We start from the raw sequence: 13,408 nt of genomic DNA on the forward strand, positions 1-13,408 counted from the left end.
GTTAAATAAGGTCCAGGAGGGAAGTGTTTTTAATAGGAAAGTGAACACAAGAACAAGGGGACACAATCTGAGGTTAGTTGGGGAAAAGATCAAAAGCAACATGAGAAAATATTATTTTACTGAAGGAGTAGTAGATCCTTGGAACAAACTTCCAGCAGACGTGGTAGATAAATCCACAGTAACTGAATTGAAACATGCCTGGGATAAACATATATCCATCCTAAGATAAAATACAGAAAATAGTATAAGGACAGACTCCATGGACCATGAGGTCTTTTTCTGCCGTCAGACTTCTATGTTTCTACTGAGAAGGCTCTGCACTGTTTAATTTTTTAACCATGGGTGAAATGCTCCTGGTTTGCTCATGATTGTTGGTCATCAGAAAGCTGGTCATGAAGGCAGCGTGAGGCTCCGCCCACCCACCGGAACGCCACCATTTGGGGTTTTTTTACCCACTGTGCATGCACAGAATGCTTTGCGCATGCGCAGAGGGTAAAAGAACCCAAATGGTGGCATCCGGGTGGCGCTGCCTTCACGACTGGCTTTCCAACCACCGACAGACACGAGCAAACCAGGAGCATTTCACTCCTGTTTTTAACCCACCTGCTAAAACGTCAGGGTATGGGTGCTCGTGACTTAGTGGACAGAATCCCGAGGAGTTAACATGCGGCAACGGAGACGACAGTGTTGGTTCACTTATTTTAGAGATATCTCTCCTTTTAGCTCTTTAGGCATCTGCAGTCTTTTAAAGTCAGAAATGTTCGTTTGAAGTGCTAGAAACTGGAGAAGAAACATCAAAAGGAGAAAGAGTCTTTTCATTTCAAAACTGAATTAAGGGAAATCAGCTGCATGCTCCTCTTTGCTTCAGACAATATCTGCTTTACTCTTAGCTAGGAGTAGCAATATAGAGCTCATGAACATCAGGGTGCCTATGGATATTTCTCTTGGCATCTATAATATTTCCTCTTTTTTCTTTTTCTTTTTTTCACCAGATCCAACCATTCTTTCCTGCTTGTGGTACAGACTGTATGAGACACTCATTTTCAATCCCATGTCCTCCTGCTGATGTCTTAAGTCTTCTTACTGAATCCGGAACGAATGGTGCATATATATACTCTTAAAGTGATCTGATATATTTAGAAAAAAGTCAATTTTTGTACAGAGTAGGAGCTTAAGAACTGGAGATTCTCCCCTAATTCATGTATTTTAATGTATGGAAATACAGTGTTCCCTTAATTTTTGCGGGTTCGAACTTCACGGAAAGTCTATACCACAGTTTTTGAAAAATATTAATTAAAAAATACTTCACGTTTTTTTTTCCTATACCAGTTTTTCCCGCCCGATGACATCATATGTCATTGCCAAACTTTCATCCACCTTTAATAAATATTTTTTAAAATAAACTTTAATAAATAAACATGGTGAGTAATAATCTAAATGGTTGCTAAGGGAATGGGAAATTGTAATTTAGGGGTTTAAAGTGTTAAGGGAAGGCTTGAGATACTGTTCATAGCCAAAAATAGTGTATTTACTTCCGCATCTCTACTTCTCGGAAATTCGACTTTCGCGGGAGGTCTCAGAACGCATCCCCTGCGAAAGTCGAGGGAACACTGTACAGTGATCCCTCGAGTTTCGCGATCTCGATCTTCGTGAAACGCTATATCGCAATTTTTAAAAAAATATTAATTTTTTAAAAAACCCCACTTCCGGGTTTGGCTTCGGGAGTCAGCTGGGAAGCGGCGCGGCTGTTTTAAAAGGTCGCAGCCGGCCTGGGGGGCTTCCCAGCACCCCCCCGAACCCCCAACCTGGGTTTGGGGGGTGCTGGGAAGCCCCCCAGGCCGGCTGCGACCTTTTAAAACAGCCGCGCCGCTTCCCAGCTGAGTCCTGAAGCCAAATGCCAAAGGCGAACTTCTGCGTTTGGCTTCAGAACTCAGCTGGGAAGCGGCGCGGCTGTTTTAAAAGGTCGCAGCCGGCCTGGGGGGCTTCCCAGCCCCCCCCCCGAACCCCCAACCTGGGTCTTCCCGGCCGCCCACGCAAAGGGGAAACCCCGGCTCCTCGCTGATGCCCGCCGCTCGCCCCGCCCACCAGCAAGAGGGGGAAGACCCGGGGAAGGTTCCTTCGGCCGCCAAGCAGCTGATCTGCTCGGTAGCGCAGCAGCAGCGAGGAGCCGAATCGGGGTTTCCCCTTTGCGTGGGCGGCGGGGAACGCAAACTCCACCATCTACGCATGTGCGGCCATAGAAAAAAGGGCGCGCATGCGCAGATGGTGTTTTTACTTCCGCAACCCTACATCGCGAAAAATCGATTATCGCGAGGGGTCTTGGAACGGAACCCTCGCGATAATAGAGGGATCACTGTATATCTAAACTTCAGAATATGAAGGAAGTATAATATCTGGATGATTTAAGCAAATCCCCTCCCCTTTTTTCCTAAAACATTTTCCTTCAGTATTAGCAAGCCCCATGAGGATAGCTGCGTACAAATTGCACTTTCTCCCAGAAAGAGTAAACATTGATTTATTTATTTATTTATTTATTTATTTAATTTATTAGCTTTGTATGCCGCCCCTCTCCGTAGACTAAACATGATTCTGCAGTTGCTTTTGTACTCCAAAATGTGGACTTGGCGTTGAGTGCCCTGAGTAGAATAAATAATTTTTCTTCTTTTGCATAAACTTGTACTTTTGCCAGGTCAAAAGGAACTTTCTTTTGAAAGTTAATATTTTGGTGGATACAATAACAGGTTGTGTGATGCCTGACCACACTTACATCTGCCCTCTGTTTTACCACATTGAGAGTACACTAAGCTGAAGATTGGAATTTGAAATTTATTTATTTATTAAATTTGTATGCCGCCCCTCTCCGTAGACTCCGTAGATTAAATATCACAATAGCTTTTGTACAGAACCAATAAAATAAATTGTTCTACTATTTCCTGGTCCTCTGTTGTTAAAAAGATGGCCTTTCCTATGCATCAAAACATTCGTCATAGCATTATCTGATTTGATGATTCTACCTATCGTTGTTTATTACTATTATTATTTTTCAGATACATTTTCGGTGGGGCTACCTTGGATCCACACTGTCATCTGCATTTTGTTAATTGGTTCAGCTATTGGTTCCGCAATCTGCCTTACTCGAAGACAAAAAGGTGGGTTATACAAGTGGGGGTGTTTTGTCTTCAAAATAACTTTCTTGCTGTAGAGTTGGATCAAATTTGTGCAGTGGGGCAGCAGACATTAATTTTTCACCCTGGAAGCTGTCCCCCTAAAAATCTTCAACGTTTGGCAGATAAGCTGGATCTTGTAGAGCACTGCAGGTTGAGAAGAGGCTAACCTCTGAATAAAATCAGGTCAAAGTTTTAATTTTCTGCTTAATTTTCAGGCATAACTTTCTTTGCACTTTGTCTCTTCACCTGTTAACTCGTGCTATTCCACAGGGGAGGAACAGGGTAGAGCAGGGGTCCCCAAACTTGGCAGTTTTAAGACTAGTGGACTTAAAAGAATTCTCCAGACAGTTGAAGTCCATATTTATTTGATTTGATTTATTATTTAGATTTGTATGCCGCCCCTCTCCGCAGACTCGGGGCGGCTCACAGCATAACACAACAATTTATAACAAATCCAAATATAATTTAAAATATTTAAAAGAACCCCATTTTGCTAACAAACACACACTCAAACACACCATACATAAAATGTACATGCCCGGGGGAAGTGTTTCAGTTCCCCCATGCCTGACGACAAAGGTGGGTTTAAGGAGTTTACGGAAGGCAGGGAGAGTAGGGGCAGTTCTAATCTCTGGGGGGAGTTGGTTCCAGAGGGTCGGGGCCGCCACAGAGAAGGCTCTTCCCCTGGGACCCACCAACCGACATTGTTTAGTTGACGGGACCCGGAGAAGGCCCACTCTGTGGGACCTAATCGGTCGCTGGGATTCGTGCGGTAGCAGGCGGTTTAAAGGTCATGACCAACACTTTGAATTGTGACCGGAAACTGATCGGCAGCCAATGCAAGCCACAGAGTGTTGAAGAAACGTGGGCGAATCTTGGAAGCCCCACGATGGCTCTCACGGCTGCGTTCTGCACGATCTGAAGTTTCCAAACACTTTTCAAAGGTAGCCCCATGTAGAGAGCGTTGCAGTAATCGAACCTCGAGGTGATGAGCGCATGATGAGGAAATTAGTGGTTCTGTTACACCTGTGTTAACTTAAATTCAAGCTCAATTTCAGCTCTTTGGTGGGAAATGTAGATAGCCTACTGATACAAAGTGATTCAGTTGGAATGTTTTATTCTACCTATTATTAATTATAGCCAGTCATCTTAATTTCATGGTCAATCTGACACCATTTTTTTCAGCATTTCATTTATGTTTCCCCAGTTATGTCAAGCAAAACTTTAATTCTTATTCCAGATCCTGCTTTCCTTTGCTTGCACTTAAGTCTCAGATGAATGGTTATCCCTTCTTCATATGTTTCTGAACTATTTTTGATCAAAATTAACATTCTTTAACGTTTTCTATGCTCTTCTTTCCCTCCTAGAATTAAATTCTGCTGCAGAAAGCTGTGATTTTGAACTCCAAGGTAAGTGAGCTTTTTACTTTGTATGATTCAGCATTGATTTATAATCTAGGTACATGGATTAGATTCAGCTCTTAGATGGGACAGTACTGACTTTTTATTTTCTTCAAAGTTTTGTGTGTTTTTTCCCATGCACACAAACACAGACAAAGCCAATTCTTACTGTTGATCTGTTTCTGTGATTGAATATTGGCTGGGCAATGTTTATATTAATTTCAAGGGCTACTACTTTCTGACACAACTTCTTTTGCAGGAGAAATAAATTTCTGCATCAAGGATTGCAGTTTTCTGAAATAAAATATATTCCATCTGTATCACTGATAGAGTTTAGTTGGCTAAACTGAAGCTAATGATCTTAAACATCGTTTTAATATTAAGTGCAGTAATGTGTACATGTAACGGTCCTATTTCTTGTACTCTTTGTTTGTCACGGATTGTAAAAGTCCGTTTGAACTTTAAAACCGTGGAGGCGATGGAATTTAGAGCTCCAAGCATGTTATTCAAAACAAGATTTCTTTTATTATGAAAGTAAAAATAAACATTGTCTGAGTAGACCAAAGAACAAACCTTACATCATGGAGTCTTAAGGCAGAGAGCAATAACGGAGCAACAAGACGGAAATGACGAGGCAGAATATTACATAAAATATAGAATAGAATAGAATTTTTATTGCCAAGTGTGATTGGACACACAAGGAATTTGTCTTGGTGCATATGCTCTCAGCTTACATAAAATAAAATATACATTTGTCAAGAATCATGTGGTACAACACTTAATGATTGTCATAGGGGTCAAATAAGCAATGAAGAAGCAATATTAATAAAAATCTTAGGATATAAGCAACAAGTTACAGTCATACAGTCTACATGGGAGGAAATGGGTGAAAGGAATGATGAGTAAAACTAGTAGAATAGAAGTGCAGATTTAGTAGAAAGTCTGACAGCGTTGAGGGAATTATTTGTTTAGTAGAGGAGATTAATGACAAGGCACACATGTTAACTCTTTAATTACTAAATGTCTCTGAGGCTGGCAATATTCAGCGTGACATTGTTTTCCATGTATGGGGCAGGGTGGGCAGTAACCATAAAATAACATTTTTTATATATTTAACTTTTTGACTTTCCAGATGTCACTCCTATGTTACCACCTCCTCCACCCCTCAAGCCACGTACAGTCTGGATTGTGTATTCTGCTGATCACAAGCTCTATGTAGACATCGTGATGAAATTTGCCCAGTTCATGATCACCGTGTGTGGTACGGAGGTCATCCTCGACCTGTTAGATGAACACCAGATATCTGAGATGGGAGTAGTGTGCTGGCTCACTCGGCAGAAACAGAAAATGGAAGCGCTCTCTTCCAAGATCATCGTCTTGTGTTCCCGAGGTACTCGGGCCAAGTGGCAGGCTATGCTTGGGCACGAGGAATCCAGTGTACATCTGAAGCAAGATAATCTGCTGCCGGCAGGGGACATGTTCACTCCGGCACTGAATCTGATTTTACCAGATTTTAAACAGCCCGCTTGCTTCGGACTTTATTTAATCTGCTACTTTGAGGGCATAAGCGGCGAGAGCGACGTTCCAGACCCATTCCACGTCACCTCCAAATATCAACTGATGGATAAGTTTGAGGAAATTTACTTCTTAATCCAGGATCTTGAAAAATTTGAGCCGGGGCGAATGCACCAGATTCCAGCCATCTCACCGGAAAAGTACACCGAAAGCCCCTGTGGCAAACAGCTGAAGGAGGCTTTGCAGAAATTCCAGGCATGGCAGACTGAACATCCAGACTGGTTTCAAAGCGAATGTGCCTGCGGTGAGGATGAAGATGATCTTCAACCTCTGAGTGAGGAACTCACTGAAGAATCAATATTCCCCAGAATAGGAATTCTTAAGAAGCAGCTACTTCCAAAGGAACCTGACCATGATGGCTATTGCTTAGTCAAACCTCTGGTTAATGAAGATGACTTGGGAGCATACAAATTGACACCTCGGCATCTGTCACAAGAGGATCTAACATTCCAGACTCTGGTCACCCCTGCTGAGACACCACCTGTTCAGGTGGTCAATCCGTCTGCCTTTGCAGAAGAAAACGAAATTCTCAGTCATAAACTGTTAACCAATGACGATTGGCTGGAAAGCGTGCCTGTGATAGAAGCTAGCATCCCCAGAAGAAATAATGTCCTTCTTCAAGAGGATGTATCCTCAGATCCCCAGGTTTTGCCAGATGATGTGATGCAACAACTGGAAGGGTTGATGTATTCCCTCTATCAGCAAAGTGTCCTCCCCTCTGATGTGCCCCTTTGCCAAGAAGATGTTTCTGAACAGCAGCAGCTGTTGTTTGATGAGGCTTCCAAAGTGCAGAGACAGTCGGTACAGTCAGATCAGGGTTATAGCTCCAGATGTCCTTCTTTCCCTTCTGATAGCCCTGTTGAACCAGAAGAAGAAGAGAACCAAGAACAGGAAGGATACTGGCCTACTGGGCATCTCACTGTAGATGTCTTAAGTAGTCTGAAAAGTCTTCAGCAGCAGTTGCTTTTCCAGGACATCCAGAAAAACTGTAGCTAAGATCCCTTGGGAGAAGGAAGGGCGAATTGGTTCTGTTTTTGAAACAACTAGACAACCCATGACTGATGGGGTTGTTCCTCTTTCAGTATGTATTATAGACCCTGCATTGCTTCCCTTCCCCTTGTGATCTTTGAGAGCCTTGGTGAGGCTCCTTCCTCCTCTTCCTCAGCTGATTCATGAACTATCTGTCATTTTGCTAGGTGGAAGGAGAACAAACACAGGAAGGGCACTCAAGGGCTCAATTATCACTGGCACGTCCGAGCTGGTCTTAGCCAGGTGTCCCAGTCACTCCTTTGTCCTTCCTCTTTCCAATTATAATACAGTAGTACCTTTAGATACGAGCTGCTCTACATGCGAGTATTTCAAGATACGAGCCACGAGGGGAGAGACATTTCTGTTCTATTCCCGAGCTCAAATTCGGGATACGAGCCGAGCGTCCACTAGGTGGCGCAAGAATCCTTGCTTTTGGTTATCTTGGAGGGGAAAAACAACTTGTTCTAGATACGAGTTGCCTCGAGATACAAGCTCCCTTATGGAACGAATTATGCTCGTATCTAGGGGTACTACTGTATAGGCTCGCACCTTTCCTCCCATTTATAATTCTCGGAATAACCCTTCCTCCTGCCCTCAGTTGACATTTGGAACTGCCTGCTACTTTGTTGTAGAGAGGGAGAACTATGGGAGTCATGGACCACAAAGAAAATAACACCCTGCTTCTCATTCTGGCATGTCCCCAAAGGATCCCTCTCTCCTGGAAGAAAGAAGGCAACTCTATTTTACCAGCAGGCATCCAAGTGACCCCCTCGTACTTCCCTTAGTAGCCACTGCTGTTACAAGATTAATTTTTTTTACTATGGTTTCAAAGCTGCCAGTGGTCACTTATCTGTCAGGTCTTGCTATCAGCCAATTGGACGTAGGGGCCAGAGGGAGGCTAAAAATAGGTTAGGTATGAACCTCTCCCATCTTTCTCTGAGCCATGCAACCTAGTTTACTGGAAAGTATAATGAGGAAAGTATGGCACTCAAATTTCAATCCCACAGGAGTCATGGATCCCAGATTTTGAACACATTCTGTAAATTGGTACATTCATTCAAAATTTGTTGCTTTATGATGCATCAGTATGAAAGCCAGCTGGTCATTGGGTCTCTGCCCAAATGTGTTGTGGGCAGGGCATGTGTGGGGGCACGTGCATGGGTTGGGATTAACGCACATTGCATTTAGGGTGTTCACACACACAGTTTGGGCACTCTGTCCGAAAAAGGTTAGCCACCAGTAGTCTAACCTAAGCTAAATAGCAGTGTGCTAGGAGGATACAGGGTGGCGCAGCAGGTAGAGTGCTGTACTGCAGGGCACTGAAGCTGACTGTAGATCTGAAGGTCAGCGGTTCAAATCTCATCACCGGCTCAAGGTTGACTCAGCCTTCCATCCTTCCGAGGTGGGTAAAATGAGGACCCGGATTGTGGGGGCAATAGCCTGGCTCTATTAAGAAGTGCTATTGCTAACATGTTGTAAGCCACCCTGAGTCTAAGGAGAAGGGCGGCATAAAAATTGAATAAATAAATAAATAAATAATACAAACTGCCTCCTAAGAATACAGGCATAGCTATAGAAGAGAAGGTGAATTTGCCAAATATTCTGAAATCTCTTCTGAAAGTAAGAAGTATTAAAATAGAAAAAACTTTAGGTGACATGAAAAAGATGTTCTCCATTGTGGCTGATAGTAGATTATCTGTGAATTTCGTAGTTTTGTAAGGCAAATCAAGATTTCCAGTATCTTTTTATAAGTATTCACGTTTGTAATTCTAGTCACAATTTGTACCAGTGAATTTTGTCAGCCAGTGTTGCCTTATACAAAGAATGTTTTCTATCATCTCTGTCGTTTAATTTCATAGTATTATATGGCAAGGAAGAAAAGCTCTACTTATTTTATGACTTGCCTTCTTCTCTCTTTTATAACTGATTTTTTTATAACTGTTTGCTTTTTTCCCTGAACTATAGCGTCCGAAACACTTTGTCAGAACCGCTGATCAGTTGGACAACTTTTTTCTGCAATTTCCTATGCTAGGATGCTTATGTTAAGCTAATATGGCTAAAGTTTTAACTGTATTCCAATCTATTCAACAATAGACTGATACTGGCTGCTTGATTTTCAGGTCTTTTTATAAAATAACTAACGATCCACAGCTCACATTAGAGAAACATCTTTCAGCTGTGGCGAGGGGGGCGTTTGCCCAGGTTCGCCTGGTGCACCAGTTGCGGCCCTATCTGGATCGGGAGTCACTGCTCACAGTCACTCACGCCCTCATCACCTCGAGGCTCGACTACTGTAACGCTCTCTACATGGGGCTACCTTTGAAGAATGTTCGGAAATTTCAGATCGTGCAGAATGCAGCTGCGAGAGCAATCATGGGCTTCTCTAAATATGCCCATGTTACTCCAACACTCCGCAGTCTGCATTGGTTGCCGATCAGTTTCCGGTCACAATTCAAAGTGTTGGTTATGACCTATAAAGCCCTTCATGGCATCGGGCCAGAATATCTCCGGGATCGCCTTCTGCCGCACGAATCCCAGCGACCGGTTAGGTCCCACAGAGTTGGCCTTCTCCGGGTCCCGTCAACTAAACAATGTCATCTGGTGGGACCCATGGGGGAAGAGCCTTCTCTGTGGTGGCTCCGACCCTCTGGAACCAGCTCCCCCCAGAGATTAGGATTGCCCCCACCCTCCTTGCCTTTCGGAAACTCCTTAAGACCCATCTCTGCCGTCAGGCATGGGGGAATTGAAACATATTCCCCTTGCCCATGTAGTTTTTGTGTATGATTCGATTGTGTGCTTGTTTTTTATATATTGGGGCTCTTTTGGATTTTTTAACTTAAAACTGTAATTTAGATTGCGAAATATTAGATTTGTTACTATGTTTTGTTTACCATTGTTGTGACCCGCCCCGAGTCTGCGGAGAGGGGTGGCATATAAATCCAATAAATCTAATCTAATCTAACTACCCCCTTATATGAACTATCCCTATTTCATAGGCACGGCTGGCCAGTGAGGCTCATTGTTCAGCCTTAATATATTTTCTACCAGTTCAGATTCCATTCATGAACACAGTGCTTTTGACTTGCTTATTTTGAAGTTAATTTGTCATTATCTGGTCCAACAAAAGAGATTTTATAAGGCATTATCCTCTTAAGATTTTTTAAAGAGGAATTTAATCAGATTTTATTGATCTTAAGTCCTGCGTGAAGTAATTGGCCCATTTATTTACAAATGATATAAAAAAATATTTTTTTCTATGAAAGAAACCTAGCAGGTTTGCCTGGCTTTAGAGTATACTTCATTATTATAATTGGTTTAGGAATTTTGATTGTTTTAACAGTCTTGAAGATACAGGTTCTTTGAATATGAATATTTGAATATATGGTCTTTTCTTCCCCACCTTAAACTTTCTACCAGGATAATATTACTTAATATCAAGACAACATGCACGCAAGAGAAGAACTTTGTGGTTAAATTTCTTGAGCCAGGTGCAGGGTTTGGGGCTGGAAGGTGTAGTACTGCACTAATTTGGCTTCTTTTTCCAATTGATGTTAATAGGGAGCGAGAGTTTTAGTTCACAAGCACTCCCTTGGGAGTGCCAGTGTATGTTTGGTTTTATAATTGTTGTGGTTCAGCCTGAGTCAGATGAAAGACCAGCTGCGTCTCTGCTGGCTCCATGCCCGGGGGAGGATGAGAGCGAAGAGGAATGTGACGAGGAAGAGGGGCCCGGGAGCCCTGGGGAGGGGCTCTCTTCAGCAAGTAGCTTGGAGTCTCTAGAGTCATTGGATGATGAAGCACAAGCTGTCATTGATATGCGACAGAGACGCATAGATCAAAGGAGAAATAAACTGAATAGATATTATCAGCGTTGAATGAGGAACACCAGGGGGTTGGGTGTGGTCCTCATTAGCAGGGAAGGGTTTATAAGGCAGGCAAACTCTTTCAACAGTGTGGAGTGTTATCTGAGTGGAATTGCTGTAATCTGCGTTGTCTCTCAGCGTTTCTGTTCCTGGCTCGTGGCCCAGCAGTCTTGAAGACCTGTGGGAGGTTTGTGCCTGTTAGCAACAGCCTCGTTTATCATCAAGGATCCTGTGTTTTTGTATGGACAATTGCCTTTGTGTATCTGTTTGGAGTTCCAGTGTTTTCCTGACTTGTAAGGACATTTTCTGTTGGTTATTTTTCTCTTTCTCATTATAAAACTGTGTTTGGAGTCTACCGGTGTGTCTGGCTTATCTTTTTGGGTTGGTCATAGCTTCCAGAGTGACCCAGACAGAACAATAATAAGGGTTTTTAGTTGTTTTATTATTGGATTGTTACATGCTGTTATTAGCCGCCCCGAGTCTATGGAGAGGGGCGGCATACAAATCCAATAAATAAATAAATAAAATAAATCAACATGTCGATCAGGGGTGTCAAACTATTGAGGGCCACTTCAGCAGTGTTGGGTTCGTACCATCTTTAAATACTTGCCAAGTGCCCAAATTTTGGATGCTGCAGCAATTTTAAGTGTGGGGACTGTTCATAAGTCACTTTTCAGTGGTTGTAAATTGAGGACTCCCTGTCCTGTTGGATACCCTTACATTTTAAGTTTAATACCCAACTGCCTATATAGGAATTGAAAAAGCTATTAAAAGATCCAAGTACATCGGGTTAATTCAGTTCAAACTGTTAAATAGCAGCCGCTGTGCAGGATTTGGGGAAAGTAATTTTCCAACTTGATTACCTTATGCTCTTCATACATCGTGAAACCTGCTTTCTTGCTAATTACATCAATATATAATGGCAAATGAGCAGCACTGTTGTTTTTTTTTCAACTAAGCCTACTGGAGATTATTCTGCAATATCTTTCAATGTTTATCGCTGATGTTCAAGCTGGTTATTTTAATTTTATACTTTGTCTTTTCTGCTGTAGCTTCTATTATACAATTAAATTGTGTACTATATTTTTCAGCATTATTGGCTTAATTTAAATTTACAAATAAATGAATCCATATTTTTAGTAATATATTAATCAGATTGTTTTGTATTGCATTTGTATGTTTACTACTTTTGGCCAAGCTTGGAAATGAGCAGTTAGAGAATACTGAACAGATGCTAAACCTGTTTCATTTTTTAATTGACATATCATTATGGCTGAATTATCTATATACTAGTAGCTAGATACCCGTGCTTTGCTATGAAACTAATAAATTGACAGTTAAAGCTTGAAAATTAATGAGTAGTTACAATTGAGTTTGATACGTTAAACTTGAAAATTTATGTAGAATGTGTAATGTTAATATAAAGCAACTGGCAGTTGGAACAGAGTTCTTTTTAGGTGGGGAAGGGGAGTAGAATGTCTAAACTCCCAGCCCTCAGGCTGAATGAGTCAATGCACTGGCCACGTCCCCACCCTGTTTAGCGAAGAGATAGCATCAGAGCTTGTTAATATAAGGCAACTGACAGTTGGAACAGAGTTCTTTTCAGGTGGGGAGTAGAACGTCTAACTCCTTAGCATCAGAGTGTGTTAATATAATACTGTATAAGAAATACTAATGATCTGATGGCCATTTTGAAAAATCCTTTCTTGGCGAGCACCTAGAAGCCGAGAGGAAGATACGTGCCAAGTTTCAAGTTTGTAGACTTTACAGTTCTGGAGAGTTCATGATGAGTGAGTGTTATTTGGCTTTTATATAGATTAGAAATAGGAAGAATTAATGATTAACACTCCAAGTACTTTGTGCTTCAAAGACACAATATTTCAATGGACAGTTCACAATAATAATGTTATTCTAATAAAAGTTTAGAATATTTTATGTAAAAATTCTTGTTTTACAATGGCCCTAAAATAATGGAATACAAGAGTATTCTTCATTTTCTTCATTAGGCCAGTATTTCATAACCAGTTTTTACCAAGTTGTAGCTATTAGCAAGTTTCATATCAAATTTAAATAGCTGTTAAAAGATGCAAAATTTATCTTGAAACATTAAACTTTGTTATATATTTAATCTAATCTCCAATGCCCAGAAACTACAGATTGTCCTGGACTTACAATGGTTCATTTAGTGACCATTCAAAGCTACAATATCACTGAAAAAGGGCCTAATGGCCATTTCCCACAGTTACGACCTTTACAGCATCTCCATGATCATGTGATCAAAATTCAGATGCTTGGCAACTGGTTCGTCTTTACGATAGTGCCAGTGTCCAAAGGTCCTACCATCACCTTTTGTGATCTTATGATAAGCAAAGTCAAT

The 13,408-nt window shown here is 41.7% G+C and overlaps 1 protein-coding gene across 3 annotated transcripts in view; it reads left to right on the forward strand.

The window, feature by feature from the left end:
- IL17RA (interleukin 17 receptor A) overlaps nucleotides 1–12,182 on the forward strand; it is a 30,423-nt gene extending 18,241 nt beyond the window's left edge. For all 3 annotated transcript variants that reach the window (XM_070756473.1, XM_070756472.1, XM_070756474.1), the window contains 4 exons: nucleotides 993–1,101; nucleotides 3,048–3,149; nucleotides 4,535–4,576; nucleotides 5,700–12,182. In XM_070756473.1, coding sequence (XP_070612574.1) covers nucleotides 993–1,101; nucleotides 3,048–3,149; nucleotides 4,535–4,576; nucleotides 5,700–7,138 — 1,692 coding nt within the window. In that variant the 3' untranslated portion in view covers nucleotides 7,139–12,182. The remainder of the gene's footprint in view (nucleotides 1–992; nucleotides 1,102–3,047; nucleotides 3,150–4,534; nucleotides 4,577–5,699) is intronic.
- Nucleotides 12,183–13,408: the final 1,226 nt, after the last annotated feature.

The sequence above is a fragment of the Erythrolamprus reginae genome, chromosome 6 (assembly GCF_031021105.1).
Source record: "Erythrolamprus reginae isolate rEryReg1 chromosome 6, rEryReg1.hap1, whole genome shotgun sequence".
Classification (NCBI taxonomy): domain Eukaryota; kingdom Metazoa; phylum Chordata; class Lepidosauria; order Squamata; family Dipsadidae; genus Erythrolamprus; species Erythrolamprus reginae.